Genomic DNA, 20,761 nt, shown 5'->3' on the forward strand with positions numbered 1-20,761 from the left:
GTGGTAAATTTAGGTTGATAATTTTTGCGTTTATTTGTGAAAAAATCAGAAATTTGGCAAAAATTTAGAAAATTTTGCAATTTTCAAATTTTGAGTTTTTATTCTGTTAAACCAGAGAGTTATGTGACACAAAATAGTTAATAAATAACATTTCCAACATGTCTACTTTACATCAGCACAATTTTGGAAACATTTTTTTCTTGTTAGGAACTTATAAGGATTAAAAGTTGACCATTGATTTCTCATTTTTACAACACCATTTTTTTTAGGGACCACCTCACATTTGAAGTCACTTTGAGGGGTCTATATGGCAGAAAATACCCAAAAGTGACACCATTCTAAAAACTGCACCCCTCAAGCTACTCAAAACTACATTCAAGAAGATTATTACCCCTTCAGGTGCTTCACAGGAACTAAAGCAACATGGAAGGAAAAAATGGACATTTTAATTTTTCCAACAAAAATTTTCTTTTAGCATCAATTTTTTCATTTTCACATGGGCAACAGGATAAAATGGATCCTAAAATTTGTTGGGCAATTTTTCCTGAGTACACCGATACATCACATGTGGTCATAAACCACTGTTTGGGTGCATGGCAGGGCTCAGAAGGGGAGGAGCGCCATTTTTTGAATGGAAAATATGCTGGAATATTTAACGCTTACCATGTCGCGTTTGGAGAGCCCGTGTGTGCCTAAACATTGGAGCTCCCCCACAAGTGACCCCATTTTGGAAACTAGACAACCCAAGGAACTTATCTACATGCATAGTGATCACTTTGAACCCCCAGGTGCTTCACAAATTGATCCGTAAAAAAAGTACTTTTTTTCACAAAAATTTTCTTTTAGCCTCAGTTTTTTCATTTTCACATGGGCAACAGGATAAAATGGATCCTAAAATTTGTTGGGCAATTTCTCCTGAGTACACCGATACCTCATATAGGGTCCGGAAGTGAAGGAGCGCTATTTGACTTTTTGAATGGAAAATTAGCTCCAATCGTTATCTGACACCATGTCGCGTTTGGAGAGCCCCTGTGTGCCTAAACAGTGAAAAACCCCCACAAGTGACAACATTTTGGAAACTAGACCCCTTATGGAACTTATCTAGAGGAGTAGTGAGCACTTTGAACCCCCAAGTGCTTCACAAAAGTATATAACGCAGAGCAGTGAAAATAAAAAATCATTTTTTTTCCTCAAAAATGATTTTTTAGCATGCTATTTTTTATTTTCACATGGCTAACAGGAGAAATAGGATGACAAAAGTTGTTGTCCAGTTTGTCCTGAGTACGCTAGTACCCCATATGTGGGGGGGAACCACTGTTTGGGCGCACGGCAGGGCTCAAAAGGGAAGGAGCGCCATTTGACTTTTTGAAATGAAAATTAGCTCTAATCGTTAGTGGACACCATGTCGTGTTTGGAGAGCCCCTGTGTGCCTAAACTTTGGAAACCCCCCACAAATGACCCCATTTTGGAAACTAGACCCCCTAAGGAACTTATCTAGATTCATAGTGAGCACTTTGAACCCCCAGGTGCTTCACAGAAGTTTATAACGCAGAGCCGTGAAAATAAAAAAAAAATTTTTCCTCAAAAAAAATGATTTTTAGCCCGCAATTATTTTTTTCACAAGGGTAACAGGATAAATTGGACCCCAAAAGTTGTTGTCCCGTTTTTCCTGAGTACGCTGGTACCCCATATGTGGGAGGTGACCACTGTTTCGGCACAAGTCGGGGCTCGGAAGGGAAGTAGTGAGATTTTGAAATGCTGACTTTGATGGAATGGTCTGCGGGCATCATGTTACATTTGCAGAGCCCCTGATGTACCTAAACTGTGGAAACCCCCCACAAGTGACCCCATTTTGTAAACTAGACCCCCCAAGGAACTTATCTAGATGTGTGGTGAGCACCTTGAACCCCCAAGTGCTTCACAGAAGCTTATAACGCAGAGCCGTGAAAATAAAAAATCATTTTTTTCCTCAAAAAAAATTATTTTTAGCCGCAATTTTTTTTCACAAGAGTAACAGGATAAATTGGACCCCAAAAGTTGTTGTCCAGTTTGTCCTGAGTACGCTGGTACCCCATATGTGGGGGGGACCACTGTTTGGGCACACGTCGGGGCTCGGAAGGGAAGTAGTGACGTTTTGAAATGCAGACTTTGATGGAATGGTCTGCGGTCGTCATTACGTTTGCAGAGCCCCTGATGTGCCTAAACAGTAGAAACCCCCCACAAGTGACCCCATTTTTGAAACTAGACCTTCCAAGGAACTTATCTAGATGTGTGGTGAGCACTTTGAACCCCCAAGTGCTTCACAGAAGTTTATAACGCAGAGATATGAAAATAAAAAAATCATTTTTTTTCGACAAAAATCATTTTTTAGCCCCCAATTTTTTATTATCCCAAGGGTAACAGGTGAAAATAGACACCCAGAGTTGTTGTGCAATTTTTCCTGAGTACGCTGATACCCCATATGTTGGGGTAGACTACTGTTTGGGCACACGTCGGTGCTTGGAAGGGAGGGAGCAGCGTTTTACTTTTTGAACGCAAAATTGGCTGGAATCAATGGTGGCACCATGTCACATTTGGAGACCCCCTGATGTGCCTAAACAGTGGAAACCCTTCCATTCTAACCACAACCCTAACCCCAACACATCCCTAACCCTAATCCCACCCCTAACCATAACCCTAACCACAAGCATAACCCTAATGCCAGCCCTAACCCCAACACATCGCTAACCCTAATCTTAACCCTAATTCCAACCCTAACCCTAATTCCACTCTAACCCTAATTCCAACGCTAACCCTAATTCCACCCTAACCCTAATTCCAATCCTAACCCTAATTCCAACGCTAACCCTAACCCTAATTCCACCCCTAACCCTAATTCCAACCCTAACCCTAACGGAAAAATAGAAATAAAAATATTTTCTTTATTTTATTAGTTGTGCCTACCTATGGGGGTGATAAAAGTTTATTTACTTTTTATTTTGTTTTGATTACTGTGAGAGTGATCAAAATTAATGAATCTGCAGCCGGCGGGCGCACTGCGCATGCGCCCGCCATTTTCCAAGATTGCGGCGCCCATGAAGCAGGATGGCGGGACACCGGGAGCCGGAGCGGGACATCGGAGGTACCGGGGGGGTGAGGGGGGGGTTGGAAGGTGGGGGGAGCGGAAAGAAGGTGGAGGGGAGCAGATGATGACAGCGGCGGCACATTGCCACCGTCAGTTGGTATTGGGGGCCGATCGGCCCCGTGAGTCATGGGGGGGTCGGATCTGGGTCTCCAGCCATGTCCGATGCTACTGCAGCATCGGCAATGGCTGGTTTGTAACATTTCATCAATGTTCATTGATGAAATATTACTATCGCTCTGATTAGCTGTTTCACTTTTAACAGCCAATCAGAGCGATCGTAGCCACGTGGGGGCGAAGCCACGCCCCCTGTGGTGAAGTACAAAGCCCCCTGTATCTGCGGGTCGGGTGACCTTTCATTGTCCCCGGTCACCCGACCCGCAGGGGGGCTTTGAAGTCATGACACAGGGTATGCGTCATTGGTCGGAATGGCACCGACTTTCATGACGCATACGCTGTGTCACTGGTCGTTAAGGGGTTAATTGGAACCTATCACCAGGAATAATGCTGTTAGCCTGCAGATATGCGGTTAATCGCCAGGTTAACAGCGTTATGATGCTGCCCAGCGCTTACACGCAGCCAAATGCAGCAGGGAGAAAATGATCTTTATTCTCCCTGCCAGCATTCAGTATGCAGTCATGAAGGCAGGGGCGCTGGTTCAGTCACCGCTCTGAGTATACAGAGCGGCCGCTGTAGCCGTACCCCCTGTTCTGACTGACAGCCGGCCGCAATGTAAAGCCAGTGTCAGTCAGGGCCGGGGGAGAAGTTACAGCTGCCATTCTATATAGTCAGAGCAGTGACTGTAACGGCACCGCTCCCACAACTGAAACCAAATGCTGGCGGGGAGAATAAAGATCATTTTCTCCCCACTGCATTCGGCTGCGTGCGGGCGCCGGGCAGCATCACAATGCTGTTAACCTGCAGATTAACCGTGTTATTTCTGGTGACAGGTTCCTTTTAAGAATGTGGATTTCTCTGTAATAAGACATTGGATGAGAGATATCAAGGTATAATTTATTCAACTTTCAAAAACCTGCATGCCCATATAGAGGAGAGTTGACCCTATTGACATTACCTTTAACTCTTTCACTGCAGTATACAATTTTCCACAATTACAGTTTTTTCATTTTTATCAATTTAAAGTTGCAGTTTTGTGTGACCTACTTTCCCATACATGACAACCACTTTCTTCCTTTCTGGTTCTACACTTTACTTGTAAGCTGTGGATTAATTGATATCGAGTTTGCCATTCATTTGATATGCTGGTTTGTCTGCTATTATAAAAAATGAACATTCTGGAGGAGTGATAGACCAAGGCGGCATTTGCTTATATCTCACCACATACATCTGGAAGCAGATAACATTTCTTCCATGCCTGGAGATACATCTTGTACCTCCACAGGCTACTTTAGTCCATACAGAAGTGAAATCAGAATTGAAATTCCAAATGAATCCGATCCCTACAAAGTATAGGTGGGAAATAGAAACCTTATGGTCCATTTAAACTTGCTGATTTTGGCCCGATAATGCGCAATTAATAATGAAGTTGTTCAGAACTCATGTACTGACATGCGTACACAGACACCGCTCCCTGATAACGTCTTGGTCCAGGCGGGGTGATAGACACAGGAGGGAAGTGAGTGCAGCCCCAGCCTCCTGATAATGCTTCGTTTGAAACTCTTCTCAAACAAAACGTCACAGGGAGTGAAGTAAAAAAAAAAATTTAGGAATTAAGACAAGACAGGGAGAAGTGTATTATATTTTATACTAAATATATTTACAATAGTTCTTAAGGTGTAAAAATGGAGATTTAGAAAGGACATTTTAGGTATTAGACCACGCCTTTAAGTCCAATATGAGTTATCTAGAAGTTAATTTCTAGAATCTGGAAACAAATACCGTAGTCTGGAAATCCTGATAATTTGATAATTTGCCACATTAGCAGGAAAGAGCATGTTAGGCACTGTAGGTGAGTTCAGCGTCCATTCATTGTACAGCATGGAAGAAGTTACAGGTCAATATTGCATTACCATAGGATCAGATGAGTGTGAACAGCTAAAGGGGCCAAGGTTAAGAATTCATCATTAAAAATGTTAAACAGTTTGGTGTTCCAGCACACAAGTACTTGTATGATGGATTATTGGAATCTAATTGTTCTTACACAAACATGAATATATTAACACACAGAGCTACATACATCAAGGCAGGTTATAGCAGGGAATTGACAACACGTAAAAACATCAGGTTTATCCCTACAATGAAAAATTGAAGAAAAATCATGGCTATACCAAAGTAAAATAGCAACATATTACCATTTCCTACTGTAATGGTAAAATATACAGTAAATGTTTTGATCACAAAACCTTACAATGGGCCATTGTCCATCAGGACCCAGTGATTAAAAAAGACAATCATTCAATTTCACAAGCATTCAGTGCTGGTCTTGTTGTTACAAGGTTTGAGGAAGATAAAATATTCTAAAACATTTGCCTATCTATGGATGACGCTATGGTCGCAGCAATATCAGTGTAAGTATGTATGTATGTATATAAATACACACACACACACACACACACACACACACACACACATATATACACACATAATATCGATCAAAAGATTGGACACACCTTCCTCTTATTGGAAAGTGTACACTGCAGATTCAGCCTGAAGGCAGCAAAACCATTGAGGGAGCACAAATGGAAACATGTGAAACAAACCAAAATGTATTATCAGCTTTAGATTCCTCAAACTACCCCTTTTAGGGTATGCTCAATTGAGTGTATACCGTATATACTCGTGCATAAGCCGAGATTTTCAGCCCATTTTATGGGCCTGAAAGTCCCCCTCTCGGCTTATACACGAGTCATATACAGGGGGGATCGGCGGGGGAGGGGTATCGGGGGGTCAGAGATCATACTCACCCCCTCCCACCTCTTCTCTGCAGCTCCCCTGCTTGTTCCCTTTTCTCAGCGCTGCTGCTCTTCCTGCTTCAGCGGTCACGTGGTACCGCTCATTAAACTAATGAATATGCACATATTTATGACTTTAATTAGCGGTACCACGTGACCGCTGAAGCAGGAAGAGCAGCGCGGCGCCGAGAAGATGGAACAAGCAGGGGCTGCGTGCTGCGGAGAAGAGGCGGGAGGGTTGAGTATGAATGGGGGGGGCTATATTCACCTGTACCCGTTCCAGAGCCGACAACACTGATGAGCAGTGGGCAGCAGGAGGTGAGTATACAGGTTTTTGTTTTTTTGTAACGGAGGCAGAGGCAGCAGCAGAATCATGATGGGGCCACTCACTGTCCTCATTATCTGGGGCCACTCACTGTGCAGCATTATCTGTGGCCACACACTGTGCAGCATTATCTGGGGCCACACACTGTGCAGCATTATCTGGGGCCACACACTGTGCAGCATTATCTGGGGCCACACACTGTGCAGCATTATCTGGGGCCACACACTGTGCAGCATTATCTGGGGCCACACACTGTGCAGCATTATCTGGGGCCACACACTGTGCAGCATTATCTGGGGCCACACACTGTGCAGCATTATCTGGGGCCACACACTGTGCAGCATTATCTGGGGCCACTCACTGTGCAGCATTATCTGGGGCCACTCACTGTGCAGCATTATCTGGGGCCACACACTGTGCAGCATTATCTGGGGCCACACACTGTGCAGCATTATCTGGGGCCACTCACTGTACAGCATTATCTGGGGCCACTCACTGTACAGCATTATCTGGGGCCACTCACTGTACAGCATTATCTGGGGCCACACACTGTGCAGCATTATCTGGGGCCACACACTGTGCAGCATTATCTGGGGCCACACACTGTGCAGCATTATCTGGGGCCACACACTGTGCAGCATTATCTGGGGCCACACACTGTGCAGCATTATCTGGGGCCACTCACTGTACAGCATTATCTGGGGCCACTCACTGTACAGCATTATCTGGGGCCACTCACTGTACAGCATTATCTGGGGCCACACACTGTGCAGCATTATCTGGGGACACACACTGTGCAGCATTATCCAGGGCCACTCACAGTGCAGCATTATCTGGGGCCACTCACTGTGCTGCATTATCTGGGGCCACTCACTGTCCGCATTATCTGGGGCCACACACTGTGCAGCATTATCTGGGGCCACTCACTGTGCAGCATTATCTGGGGCCACACACTGTGCAGCATTATCTGGGGCCACTCACTGTACAGCATTATCTGGGGCCACTCACTGTACAGCATTATCTGGGGCCACTCACTGTACAGCATTATCTGGGGCCACACACTGTGCAGCATTATCTGGGGCCACACACTGTGCAGCATTATCTGGGGCCACACACTGTGCAGCATTATCTGGGGCCACACACTGTGCAGCATTATCTGGGGCCACACACTGTGCAGCATTATCTGGGGCCACACACTGTGCAGCATTATCTGGGGCCACTCACTGTACAGCATTATCTGGGGCCACTCACTGTACAGCATTATCTGGGGCCACTCACTGTACAGCATTATCTGGGGCCACACACTGTGCAGCATTATCTGGGGACACACACTGTGCAGCATTATCCAGGGCCACTCACAGTGCAGCATTATCTGGGGCCACTCACTGTGCTGCATTATCTGGGGCCACTCACTGTCCGCATTATCTGGGGCCACTCACTGTGCAGCATTATCTGGGGCCACTGACTGTGCAGCATTATCTGGGACCTCTCTCTGTGCAGCATTATCTGGGGCCACTCACTGTGCAGCATTATCTGGGGCCACTCATTGTGCAGCAAAACTGGGGCCACTCACTGTGCACCCTCGGCTTATATGCGAGTCAATAAGTTTTCCCAGTTTTTTGTGACAAAATTAGGGGGGTCGGCTTATACACTGGTCGGCTTATACACGAGTATATACGGTACATTGGAAGAATGCTATCCAATGCTTTATTGGATAGCACTTGGATTAATGTTATACTATGGGGCAGCATAGATCTGTATTTTCTTTTCATGCTCCAAGTAACTCCGCAAATCGGTTCACGCTCACCCAGTCAAGCCTATAAGTGCACGTAAAACATTAGACTGTGGATGTTATTGGAGAAGATGGAGAAATTAAGATTTCTTCTGTCTTCTCCGCACCTCTCATCCGAGAGCATCGGATCACAGTAAACTGACACTCGGCCCAAACGCTGAGAAGTGTTTTTTGCTATATTCTGACTTTCAACAGTTGTGAAATAGGTCTGCACTATACTAACCATGCCTCTGCAAAACACATGTGATGTTCGCAAACACTTTTTGAAGGAAAATTCCACACTTGACACAATTGAACGGGAGGGGCGGCACGGTGGCTCAGTGCTGGGGTCCTGGGTTCGAATCCCACCAAGGACAACATCTGCAAGGAGTTTGTATGTTCTCCCCGTGTTTGCGTGGGTTTCCTCCGGGTACTCCGGTTTCCTCCCACATTCTAAAGACATACTAATATAGGGAATTTGGATTGTGAGCCCCATCGGGGACAGTGATGATGATGTGTGCAAACTGTAAAGCGCTGCGGAATATGTTAGCGCTATATAAAAATAAAGATTTATTTATTTAACTGAACCATTCCAGGTGACTACCTGATGTAGTAAGTGACAAATAAGCTAACATTTAAAACCGAGTAAAAAAGAAAACTACATGTAAGATAGAATGAGTGACATAATATTTAATTTCTTTGAAGTCTAGATGAGGTCACAATTTTAATGGAAAACATCTCTATTGTATGATGATATTAACCAGTTAGAACAAGGGTGGTACTTTATTGCATTTATTATCTTTTCTGATATGCAGTTGTCATTGATATTATTATTAATCATGCCATCCTCTGGTTCAACATGTTAGGGCCTGTTAGGATATGATATGGGATGAACTAAATAGACTTAAAGTCTTCCTTCAACCTTAATAACTATGTTACTATGTTACTATTATAGCCACAAGATATTACATTACTAAATAGCCTTTACTGGTTATTAAAATGGAGGACCAAAAATGAAAATGACGTAGGGACCACCTATAATTAAAAACCAGCAAAGGCTGCGGAATATGTTAGCGCTATATAAAAATAAAGATTTATTTATTTAACTGAACCATTCCAGGTGACTACCTGATGTAGTAAGTGACAAATAAGCTACTTTAAAACACCAAAAGCTCCAAGCATGAATACTTAATAAGTAGCTAGTGAAAATGTGCCCTGCTTACTAAAGTGCTAAAAGCAAAGTGCAGGAAAATGTCCATTTATTTGAAAACACCAGTACTCACAGTATTCAATGCCCAGCACAATGTCTCTGAAGTAAACCCAAGCTTGCTCTTCTGAGAACGGATGGTCACTTGGCACCTCCATGACTGGCCTAAGAGGATAAAACATTTTAGTAAAATCTACATGAAGTTTGAGGGCTGAATAAATATTTGCTGGCCTAAAACAGTGAAGGAGATAGTAATGGAATGGAATGTTACATCTAATTTCAAAAGTAGCCAGTTGGGCAGTTTACAAATTTTCAATATTATTACAACTGTAGAGAACATGAGTCCACAAATGGCATTACAGTGGTCTCAAGTTTCGGGTTATATTTTTTCCCTATATAACGTGTTGAATAGGCAACTGAAACCAAAAACCACATTCAACATATGTTACTGACAGTGCCAGTCTGCAGCATGCGAGATTGGCTGAATCTTCTAGATCTGGATCCACATACTGTAGACACGTCACTTGTAAATCACCTGGAGTACTGAAGTTCCTACAGAGATTGGCAGTCTACCGGTGTCTCTTTACAGTACAGACTGCCTGCCACATCAGGTGAGAGTGACATAGGCTTTATATACAGTGTGTAGGGAAAGTATTCAGACCCCTTTAAATTTATCATTCTTTGTTTCATTGCAGCCATTTGGTAAATTCAAAAAAGCTCATTTTTTTCCCATTAATGTACACTCTGCACCCCATCTTGACTGAGAAAAAAACAGAAATGTAGAAATTTTTGCAAATTTAATAAAAAAGAAAAACTGAAATATCATTTGTTCATAAGTATTCAGACCCTTTGCTCAGTATTGAGTAGAAGCACCCTTTTGAGCTAGTACAGCCATGAGACTTCTTGAGAATGATGCAACAAGTTTTTCACACCTGGATTTCAGGCTCCTCTGTCATTCTTCCTTGCAGATTCTCTACAGTTCTGTCAAGTTGGATGGTGAACATTGGTGGACAGCCATTTTCAGGTCTCTCAGAAATGCCAAACTGGGTTTAGGTCAGGGCTCTGGCTTTGCCAGTCAAGAATGGTCATAGAGTAGTTCTGAAGCCTCTCCTTTGTTATTTTAGCTGTGTGTTTAGGGTCATTATCTTGTTGGAAGGTGAACCTTCGGCCAAGTCTGAGGTCCAGAGCACTCTAGAAGAGGTTTTCATCCAGGATATCTCTGGACTTGGCCGCATTCATGTTTCCTTCAATGGCAACCAGTCGTCCTGTCCCTGCAACTTAAAAACACCCCCATAGCATGATGCTGCCACCACCATGTTTCACTGTTGGGATTGTAATTGGTAGGTGATGAGCAGTGCCTGGCTTTCTCCACACATGCCTATTAGAATTATCACCAAAAAGTTCTATCTTCGTAGCATAGCAAACTCTATGCGGGCTTTCATATGTCTTGCACTGAGGAGAGGCATTCTACCATAAAGGCCCGACTAGTGGAGGGCTGCAGTGATAGTTGACTTTGTGGAAATTTCTCCCATCTCCCTACTGCATCTGTGGAGCTCAGCCACAGTGATCTTGGGTTTCTTCTTTACCTCTCTCACCAAGGCTCTCCTCCCACGATTGCTCAGTTTGGCTGGACAGCAAGGTCTTCGAAGACCTCTGCTGGTCCCAAAATTCTTCCATTTAAGGATTATGGAGGCCACTGTGCTCTTAGGAACCTTGAGTACTGCAGAAATTCATTTCTAACCTTGGCCAGATGTGTGCCTTGCCACAATTCTGTCTCTGAAGGCCTTGGCTAGTTCTTTTGACCTCATGATTCTCGTTTGGTCTGACATGTACTGTGAGCTGTGAGGTCTTATATAGACAGGTGTGTGCCTTTACATATCAAGTCCTATCACTTTAAACACAGCTGGACTCCAGTGAAGGAGTAGAACCATCTCAAGGAGGATCACAAGGAAATGGACAGCATGTGACTTAAATATGAGTGTCTGAGCAAAGGGTCTGAATACTTATGACCATGTGATATTTCAGTTTTCCTTTTTTTAATAAATTTGCAAAGATTTCTACATTTCTGTTTTTTCTCAGTCAAGATGGGGTGCAGAGTGTACATTAATAAGAAAAAAAATGAACTTTTTTGAATTTACCAAATGGCTGCAATAAAACAAAGAGTGAAAAATTTAAAGGGGTCTGAATACTTTATGGTACCCACTGTATAAAGACTTGTTGTATATGTTATATGCTTATTTTTCCTTAATCATATTTTGTGTTGCTTTTTTGGAGCTAAAGCTTCATTGTCCCAAGATGCATTTTCAACTTGCAACAGTTGTCCTGAAACATATTAATATTGTAAATTGAGGTCCGTATGTACATTAAAAAGTAGGTTTTCTACTACTCAATGAATAAAAAAAATAGCTTTCTAGTATAGATGAAACTGCTGATGAAGATGTCGCATGGCAATATCTTGACACCATTCACACATCTCAACCTGTCTTCATTGGAAATGAATGTTACCGCAGCTATAGCATTTATATAGATATATAGAGAGGTGGTTTTTAGCTGGTTCCAAGATGAAGCAGAATTCAAGAAGAATCCTTATTAATACATGAATTTTTTAAATAATTTTTTTGAGAAAAGAAGTGCTGGTAATAAGAAAAATCTGTTATACCTATTAAAGGGGTTCTATGAGATTGACACACGAAAGCTGATTTTTGTCTATAATTATAGCTTAACTATATTCGTATCTATGGGGATACTAGATACCAGACATAATAGGAACCGTTTTTTTTTCCATTTTCAGATAAGATATTAAAATACATTTTAACAGAAGATTTATTTTCTTCTAGTATTTACTGATCTTGTATGCTTACATCATATGCATTAAGCGACATAATACAGAAACATTTAAAACCGAGTAAAAAAGAAAACTACATGTAAGATAGAATGAGTGACATAATATTTAATTTCTTTGAAGTCTAGATGAGGTCACAATTTTAATGGAAAACATCTCTATTGTATGATGATATTAACCAGTTAGAACAAGGGTGGTACTTTATTGCATTTATTACCTTTTCTGATATGCAGTTGTCATTGATATTATTATTAATCATGCCTTCCTCTGGTTCAACATGTTAGGGCCTGTTAGGTTAGGATGTGGGATGAACTAAATAGACCTAAAGTCTTCCTTCAACCTTAATAACTATGTTACTATGTTACTATTATAGCCACAAGATATTACATTACTAAATAGCCTTTACTAGTTATTAAAATGGAGGACCAAAAATGAAAATGACGTAGGGTCCACCTATAATTAATAACAAGCAAAGGTTAGGCAGATAGCTGCGGGCTGATATAAATATACTAGGAAAGGGCCATGGACTAAAAACATCAGCTCTCAGCTGCCCCAGAACAGCCGCATCACACAAAGCTGACATCAACCTCAATACTATTACTCCACTTTTGCCAATGAACCAGGGCAAGTGGGAAGAGCGAGGCTGAGTGTCAGAATTGGCGCATCTCATGAATGCGCCTTTTCTGGGGTGGCTTAGAGCTGATGTTTTTAATCTGGGAGGGGAGCAATATCCATGGCCCTCCCCTTCCTAGCCTATTAATATCAGCCCTCAGCTGTCTGACTAACCTTTGCTGGTTATTAATTTTTTTGGAGGGTCCCCCATTTTAATAACCATTAAAGGCTTAGTATACAGCTGTGAGTTGATATTAATAGCCTGGGAAGCTCCATGGGTATTACCCCCTTCCAAGGCTATAAACATCATCCCCCAGCTGTCCGCTTTCCCTCTGCTGGTTATTAAAATTTTGGGGGATCCCATGCCATTTTTTTCAGAAATATATTTATTTATTAATTAAATACATGTACATTAAGCTACACACGAACTGTAATAATTATATATGTCACTGACATCTTTATATCTATTCTATGTATATATATCTATTCTATCTATTCTACCTTGTCACGCTGTGATATTACTGTATGAGGCTGATGAAATGTTTTCAAAGAAGATTGGTCCGAATATAATCTGATTTTTTATCGGATTGCATTCATTCGAGTTCATCGTAAGTGGGAACGATCCCTAAGGCCCACAATTCACATGCATGCCAAAAGGCAGGAGAGGTTTACACAGAATGTCTCACATTTAGAGTAAAAACTCAAATTCTACATTTTGGTATCAGCGGCATGTTTGTGCAGAAAATGAAGTAATCATACCAAAAACTAATGAACTAATTTACTTTGATTTATTTTATATTATACAGAGTTCAGTAGACAAATCTTTAAAATGAGAGATCATTTTAAAAACTTTTACAAGTATTAACCATTTCACTTATACTCAGGCATAAATTTATTGTAGGTGGTAAGACCCAGTCGAAGACGCACTGTTCTAACACATATACAGCAATATAGGGTCAACTGTAAAACAAAGGTTTAATAGAATAATCATTATATGTATTGCATCTGAAACTCTGAACACATATAGTAAACATATACGCCTGGATTATCAAACATGTGAATGTCGAAACATTGATCAGTTTACATACCCTTTGCGTAGAAGGTCAAATACTGTAAAAAAATACGAAGAATAAAGGTAAACAAACTACATCCTGTTAAAATTGATAATCTAACCAAATGCATGCAAAGTGCACTGTTATTTTTCTATCATGAAATTATAAAATTATAGTTAATACAAAAGGTAAATTAAAAACTGTCTGACTTTTCTCTATGGAAAGAATAACTTTTAATGAAACTGGAATACTGTTTTTAAAGTAGATACTGAATTAGTGTAAGTGCATATGTTGCGTTTTTTATTTGTTTTTGGGGGGTTTTCTGCGCATTTTTGCTGTGAAAAAAAACAAAGCATTTTACAGTAATAACAAAGTGAATGAGATTACTGAAATCTCATGCACATGTTGCTTATTTTTTCCTTGTAGATTTGATTTCTAATCTGAAGCCTGTGCATTCTTTCAGTGTTTTTGCAGTGTTTTTCACCCATTCAAATAAAGTGGGAAAAAATACATAAAAAATGTTTGCGAAAAAAGCACCCAAAAACATGCATATGTTAGGTAGCATTTTTCTGGGCTTATCTACAATTTGTTTTTGTTTTTACTATGGGCCGAAAAACCAACAGGAAGTTAGTTTTCAACTACCTGCCTGTTCTACCTGGCACCATTCACTGACTCCTCCTGCCGACGATTCAGATGCTTAAATTCAACAGAGCAGATTTTCCTCTGTGTGTGACTGCCGAAGTCATGCAGATTGACAGCCGTCTCTCCGTAGTTAGGCAGCGGGATGCCATCTGTCAATTAGCATGATGATATCAGTCATGCCCCGTAAGCGGAGCAGCCCGGAAGAGAAGCCGCTGATCTGTCGACAAGACGTCAGCAGAAGCCACCGAATCGCCGGCAGGAGCCGTCTGTGCCGGTAGAGATCGGTGACGGGCAGAAAGGTAGCAACTACCTGCCTGTTAGTTCTTAGGCCCGTAGTAAAAAAAATAGCCCTGGATAAACCCTTTAATCTGTACACATACCCTTAAATATTTGTTGAAAAGCAATATTTAATAATTCAGTTTGTATTACAAATATACATTTACAATAATCTCTTTATTACATGCCCTATAAATAGTGGCATATGATGGGAAAACCAAAACAAGAACTTTATTATCTACAGTCAAAAACTATATTCATTCTGGTTCTATGCATTGGAGGACCAGAAGTATCAATATCTGTGAGTTCTTTTAGACAAGAACACCATATGATTCCAAGCGTGGCAATTCCACACAAAGCCCACCAGTAATAAAGTTTATAGCACAAATACCTGGCATATGCTTTGTGCAAAGAAGTTGTTCAAACTCCTGTTGAGATGACCTGATGTGCTGATGGAGAGTGGTCCGCAATTTCCAATATTTCCTACAGTCATGTGAAAACCTTCACAGGGTAAAGTAATAACTAAAAACAGCACTAGACACAATGTAGTCGTATTTCCATGCTGGAGAATGTGTTTTACACAGTGACGTCCAGAAGGATTTGCTATACATGTACCGATGATAAATCTCCATAGAAGGTCACAGTGACCAATAAGCTTTATGTATAATGGACAGTAATGCACTATAAATCAGTGTGATTCAGCAGCGCATACTGATGACACATATTAAAAAGCCTCTATCTAAAAGAACAGTACAATTTACCTTAAGTGTGACATTTTCAAGCTCAGGCAATTACTTTTCTTTCCTAAAGAATCCTTTCACTGTATATTTTTCCCAAATGCCATTTTAAACTCACAATTACTGGTTTAATCCCATTTGTCCTATCAGCAGTTGGAACATTATGAGAAAAATTGCATATTTTATAAGTGTGTAATTTATTCAAAATTATCACACAATATTAAATTCCCGTTAAAATGTAAGAAGAATACTCAGTGTTTCCCTTATGCCAAATCCTGTTATTCTATTGTAAAATAACTCATCAGATGTTATACAACAAAGAGTTTTCTGTAGATAATCACAGTACACATTACATGAATTTTGCCATTTTTATCATTAACAATTAGTGTTGTGCCAGAAATTATAGAATATAGTAAGTTGCACCTTTTTTGGGACAAATACCGGTACATTTTAAAAAAAAGTTTATTTTAGCCTTGTGAAATTAAAAGAAAAGGACTAACGGGTGTGTAAAACTATGGGCTTCATTCATTGAGACTAACGTTTTGCACCACTCCAGAGTCTTTTTTTCTTTCACCACTGGAGTGGTAATCCAAAGTCCTGCATAGGCTTGAAAAAAAACTATACCTTTCATACTTCTGTATCTCCCCAGGGAAACTGGTGGTACATGTTGATGTTTGTAATTCCTCATTGTATGCAACTCATTTTTAAATGTGCAAAGTGTAAAAATTGTTATGGTATGTGCATTTTGATATTTATTTTTACAACATAACCTCACCTACACCAGTAAAGTACCATATGTAGAATAGTGAACAGGTTTGTAAGTTCATTAATTTCTGATGCAAGTTCTCACAGACTTGCATGTTACTTTTTAAGATTTATATTTTTTTTAATTTAATTCAGGGACCTGAAAATCCCTTTAAGGCTATCTTTGGCTTTTTATACTTGGTTGGCCTTTGCTTTTGAAGACCACTTGCATCTGTGGCATTGAGTGAACAAGCTTCTGCAGATGTTCCTGAGTGATGATATGGTTCCAGGCCTGTATCAAAGCCTCAGTTAACTCACGATTGGTCAAGGCCGTTTTCTAGATATCTCTAATGATACCTTGTGTGACAAATTTTCAATTGGATTCAGGTATGGGGCCTGAGCTGGCCAGTCAATAGTAGCCACCTTGTTCCTTCTAGAAGATGTAATCCTCTGAAAACAGATGTTGACTAGAAGGCAGCATGTTCTTATGAAGGAGGTCTATTTATTTTTTTGCATTAACCATACCCTCCACAATACAAAGCCTTCCAACACCATTGGCTACCATATAGCCCTAGACCATTACTTTCATAGGATGTTTCAGAGAGAAGTTCAAACACTCTAGGGATTGCACTCTTCGTGTGGGAACCTTCTCACATAAGACTTGACACTAAACAGCAATAGCACAAAAAGAGGACTTGAAAATCCTCCAAAAATTCAAAAATACAGCAAAAGAGGCAGAAATGCTCACTTGCCCAGGCCTCCAAACAAATGCACTATTAGGATGCAGTGGACCCATATAGTTAAGATGGCGGCAACACAGGTGCAAAAATACCGATGAGACAACTGCTCACATCATGACAATTCATGGAGGGGGCAGTTGCTTGGTACATTAATGCACAATGAAGACTTGTATGTGGCGCTGTTCACACTATGGCAATGCACAGCATCCAGGTTGACAGCCTATTAGTTACGCCCTTCTATTAGATCAGGCAGGCTGCCCAGTGCTATCAAACTGCATCCCATGTGAACAAACACCACAGTTTACAAGACCAAATGGGCCAAACTGCACCCCGAAAAAAAAGTGCAAAAAACACATAAAAAATGTGAGGTATTAGTTGATATTTTGACCAAAATATGTAAGCTCATAATCCTTGTCACGGATCCTCACATAAGACTTGCCATAATTTCCCAAAATGCAAAAAGTGCTTCTAACACTAAATAGCACATTCCCCCATTTCTCCTTTCTCCATTTTGAATATTTCAATTCCCATCGTTTTCACCTTTGTCTTTGTATGGCTGTCAGCAATGTCTTCTTTTGGACCTTTCACCCTCTTAAACCTGCTTCCAAAACATCTCTAACAGTTGATGTTGCTACTTTAACACTGCACTTTTCTTACCATTCTCGCAGAAGCTGAGAAGAGGTGAGCTTTTGATTGGCAAGGTATGTTCTTAATAGTACTCTGTCCTCCCTGACTTTCTGGGTTGACCAGATCTGGGCCTGTCCTGAGTTATTCCAAGCTGCTTATGTTTCTGCAATATTCCTACATCTGTACTCCGATTACAGCCAAGCTTCCTTGCAATGTGCGGACCAGAAGAACCCTCTTAATGCAGTACCATAACTCACACACGATCCTCCTCTGACAAAAATCTGAAGGCTGCCATCATAATCAGTTGACTTCTCTAAACTCACCAACAAATAAAACAAAGATAAAACAGCAGATGTGATGCAATGTGATTGGCTACCACATCCAACTTATGATTGGTCACATGAGCATCATCTGTGATTGGCTAATTTTGGATTTGAATCTGTATAATAATTAACTGTGCTTTTAATCCCCATATTGTTGGAGAAATTACAAACAAAACTGCTTCAAGAGCTAAAAATATTACAGGGAGAGAATGTAAAACTGAGTTTTGAACAAAACCATATATAATACTGTATGTCATATTAGTGTCAAAGACAATTGACAGAAAACGTTTTTAACGTGAAAAACACCACTAGGACTTTTGAACACCACTAGTGATGACTGAACATATTTGGATAAGGTGCTATCCGAGCATGTTCAGGTGCTAACAGAGTGTCTTTGATGTGCTTGAAAATATGTTCGAGTCCCCACAGCTACCTGTCTCGTGGCTGTTCGAAAGCTGCAATGCATGCTTGGATTGCCTGTTTCTTAGGTTGTCCCTGAATGTGTTGCAACTGTCGAACAGAAACGAAGAGCGGGGACTCGCACATATTACTCGAGCACGCTTAAGTCACTCGGTTGGCACCCGAGCATGTTGGATAACGCCTTATCTAAACACGATCGCTCATCACTAAGCACCATTTTTATGATGTGCAAGTAACCTACATCTCACCCAGCAAATCCTGGTGGGATCCGGCAGAACTATGTTACTCCATTCAAGGACTAAAGTACAATTACTAAAGTGGTGTAAATTTTCATGAATTTGCCACTGTGTCCTTTTTACGCCCTATTCAAGCTTTGGACACTTTGAACATATCTTGCACAGAAAAGTGTTGCACACACTTTGATGAATCTGTGTGTAGAAAAGGGGAGTAGATCTGGGTCTTCAAAAAAAGCCCAAGTTTTTGTTTTTTTTTGGCAGAAATTAATGGAATGGTTTCAAACAGGGTAACAAAATGTTGCACATATTCGGACTGCCTGAACTAAGTTTAAGCTGTGTATTAGACCTAGAGAATGTGAGACATTTTTATCCTAGACATACAAAAGAGGAAGTGAACAAAATGTATATATCCCAATTTGGTACCAATAACCACTACAGCTCTTGTTTCAAAAATAAACCTCTGGAATATTTGCATACAAAAAAATTTTTTCAGGCAAAAAAGCACTAAAATTCAATCATTTCTAGATAAAAACAATTTGTTGCTCATATGTTCAGTCTTTTGAGCATCTTTTAACAGCTTTAGGTTTCCACAGACACCAAGCGGTCAAAAGAAGTGAGCTGACCATTTTTCTGGTATTTTCCTCTTGGAAGATGCTCTATATACTGTACTTTACAAATCAATGGGAAGGCTCAAAAGATGCTATAAAGACATAGGTGCTTTTGCCAGAAAACCGCTAGCGTTTTCTTCATCATTGGAGTAAAAAAAAAAATGTGAAAAATGCTAGTATAAAAGACCCCTAAAAATCCTATAGAATCGCACATAGAAAACTGTCGGCAGCCACAATAGTGAAATAGGTGCTTAGGAAATGCCCTAAAAAACGGTTAAAAAAAAAATAAAAAGACATTTGAAGGGAAAAAATGCCAGCGTTTCCTGAAAAGTCTTCCACTTTAAAAAAAATCAGAATTTGATATCGCCACAATCGCATTGACCTGTAGATTCATGTTGCCAGGTAATTTTTACTGTACGTTGAACACCATAAAAGCGAAACCCAAAAAAACAAATACAGAATTGAGGTTTTTGTTTTTTTTTTACAATTTTAAATTTTTTTCCTGGATTTTGGTATATTATGTGGTAAAGTGAGCGGCATCATTCAAAAATGTAACTTGTCCCACAAAAAAAGCCCTCATATCCTGATCAGTTAAGCAAATTGAAGATGAGATGATGTCCAAAAGGGCCAATGTTAAAGATGACACATTTCCTCTGTATTTTAGGGGAAAATATATATATAATAAGCCTTTAACGGTTATGGCTTGTTCACTATCTTAGTTAGGAAAGGCCAGGTGATGCAAATTTCCCAGCTTTATAAAAACCCAGCCTCCTCTATCCTTGTGCCAAAAAACAGCAGCTATGGGATTTTCTAAGAAGCTGCATAGCACTCTAAAAATGAAAATCGTGGAGGCTCACAAAGCAGGAGAAGGCAACAAGAAGAAGCTTGCAAGTTGCCCTTTCATGTTTGAAATGCAATTGTTTGTTAGGAAATCCCCACATGTATTCAGGCTGTCTAGCTGCCGCAAATCATGCAGCTACGGTGACAGAAACTAAATCTCAGAGCACTTCCAAATACTCGGAAATCACCCGAACATGCTCGGGAAATCTCAAGTAACGAGTATACTTGCTCATCACTGGTTAGGAGTACTTCACCATTTTATTAAATACTGCAGTTTTTTTCCTTGCTGGCAGTGCAAAGATTAATCTGTTCAGTTGAAGCTCCTGGAACTTTCCTACCTGGATTGTCTCAGCTGCTCTGTGCTGGCCACTCCCCTCTGCTATATATCCTCGCCTCTGGCACTTAGGAATTGCCAGTGTTAGCTCTTAGGCCGGGGTCACACTGGCGAGGAATACGGACGAGTGAGAGGCGTTAAAAGCACGCATTACACACGGATAAATTATTCTCTATGGGTTTGCTCCCAACAGCCGTATATTTCTCGGGCGTATTCTACGGTCCGTGCCAATCGCAGCATACTGCAATTGTCAGCGTACTACGCCCGTAGTACGTCAATGAAAGTCTATGGGTGCGCTAAAAATACGCATTACACACGGACCACACATGTGACTTGCGAGAAATACGCACCCGGTGTCTTTTAGAAAAACCGGCAATTCAGTGCGCTATACA

The 20,761-nt window shown here is 40.8% G+C and overlaps 1 protein-coding gene across 4 annotated transcripts in view; it reads right to left on the reverse strand.

Annotated features, from left to right (window-relative positions):
- CAMKK1 (calcium/calmodulin dependent protein kinase kinase 1) overlaps positions 1-20,761 on the reverse strand; it is a 433,796-nt gene that overhangs the window by 127,016 nt on the left and 286,019 nt on the right. For all 4 annotated transcript variants that reach the window (XM_073590582.1, XM_073590580.1, XM_073590579.1 and 1 more), the window contains 2 exons: positions 13,879-13,900; positions 9,413-9,501 (listed from right to left, as the gene is read on the reverse strand). In XM_073590582.1, the coding sequence (XP_073446683.1) occupies positions 9,413-9,501; positions 13,879-13,900 (111 nt within the window). The remainder of the gene's footprint in view (positions 1-9,412; positions 9,502-13,878; positions 13,901-20,761) is intronic.

The sequence above is a fragment of the Dendrobates tinctorius genome, unplaced genomic scaffold (genome assembly GCF_039654945.1).
Source record: "Dendrobates tinctorius isolate UK_male_01 unplaced genomic scaffold, ASM3965494v1 ptg000117l, whole genome shotgun sequence".
Taxonomy (NCBI): domain Eukaryota; kingdom Metazoa; phylum Chordata; class Amphibia; order Anura; family Dendrobatidae; genus Dendrobates; species Dendrobates tinctorius.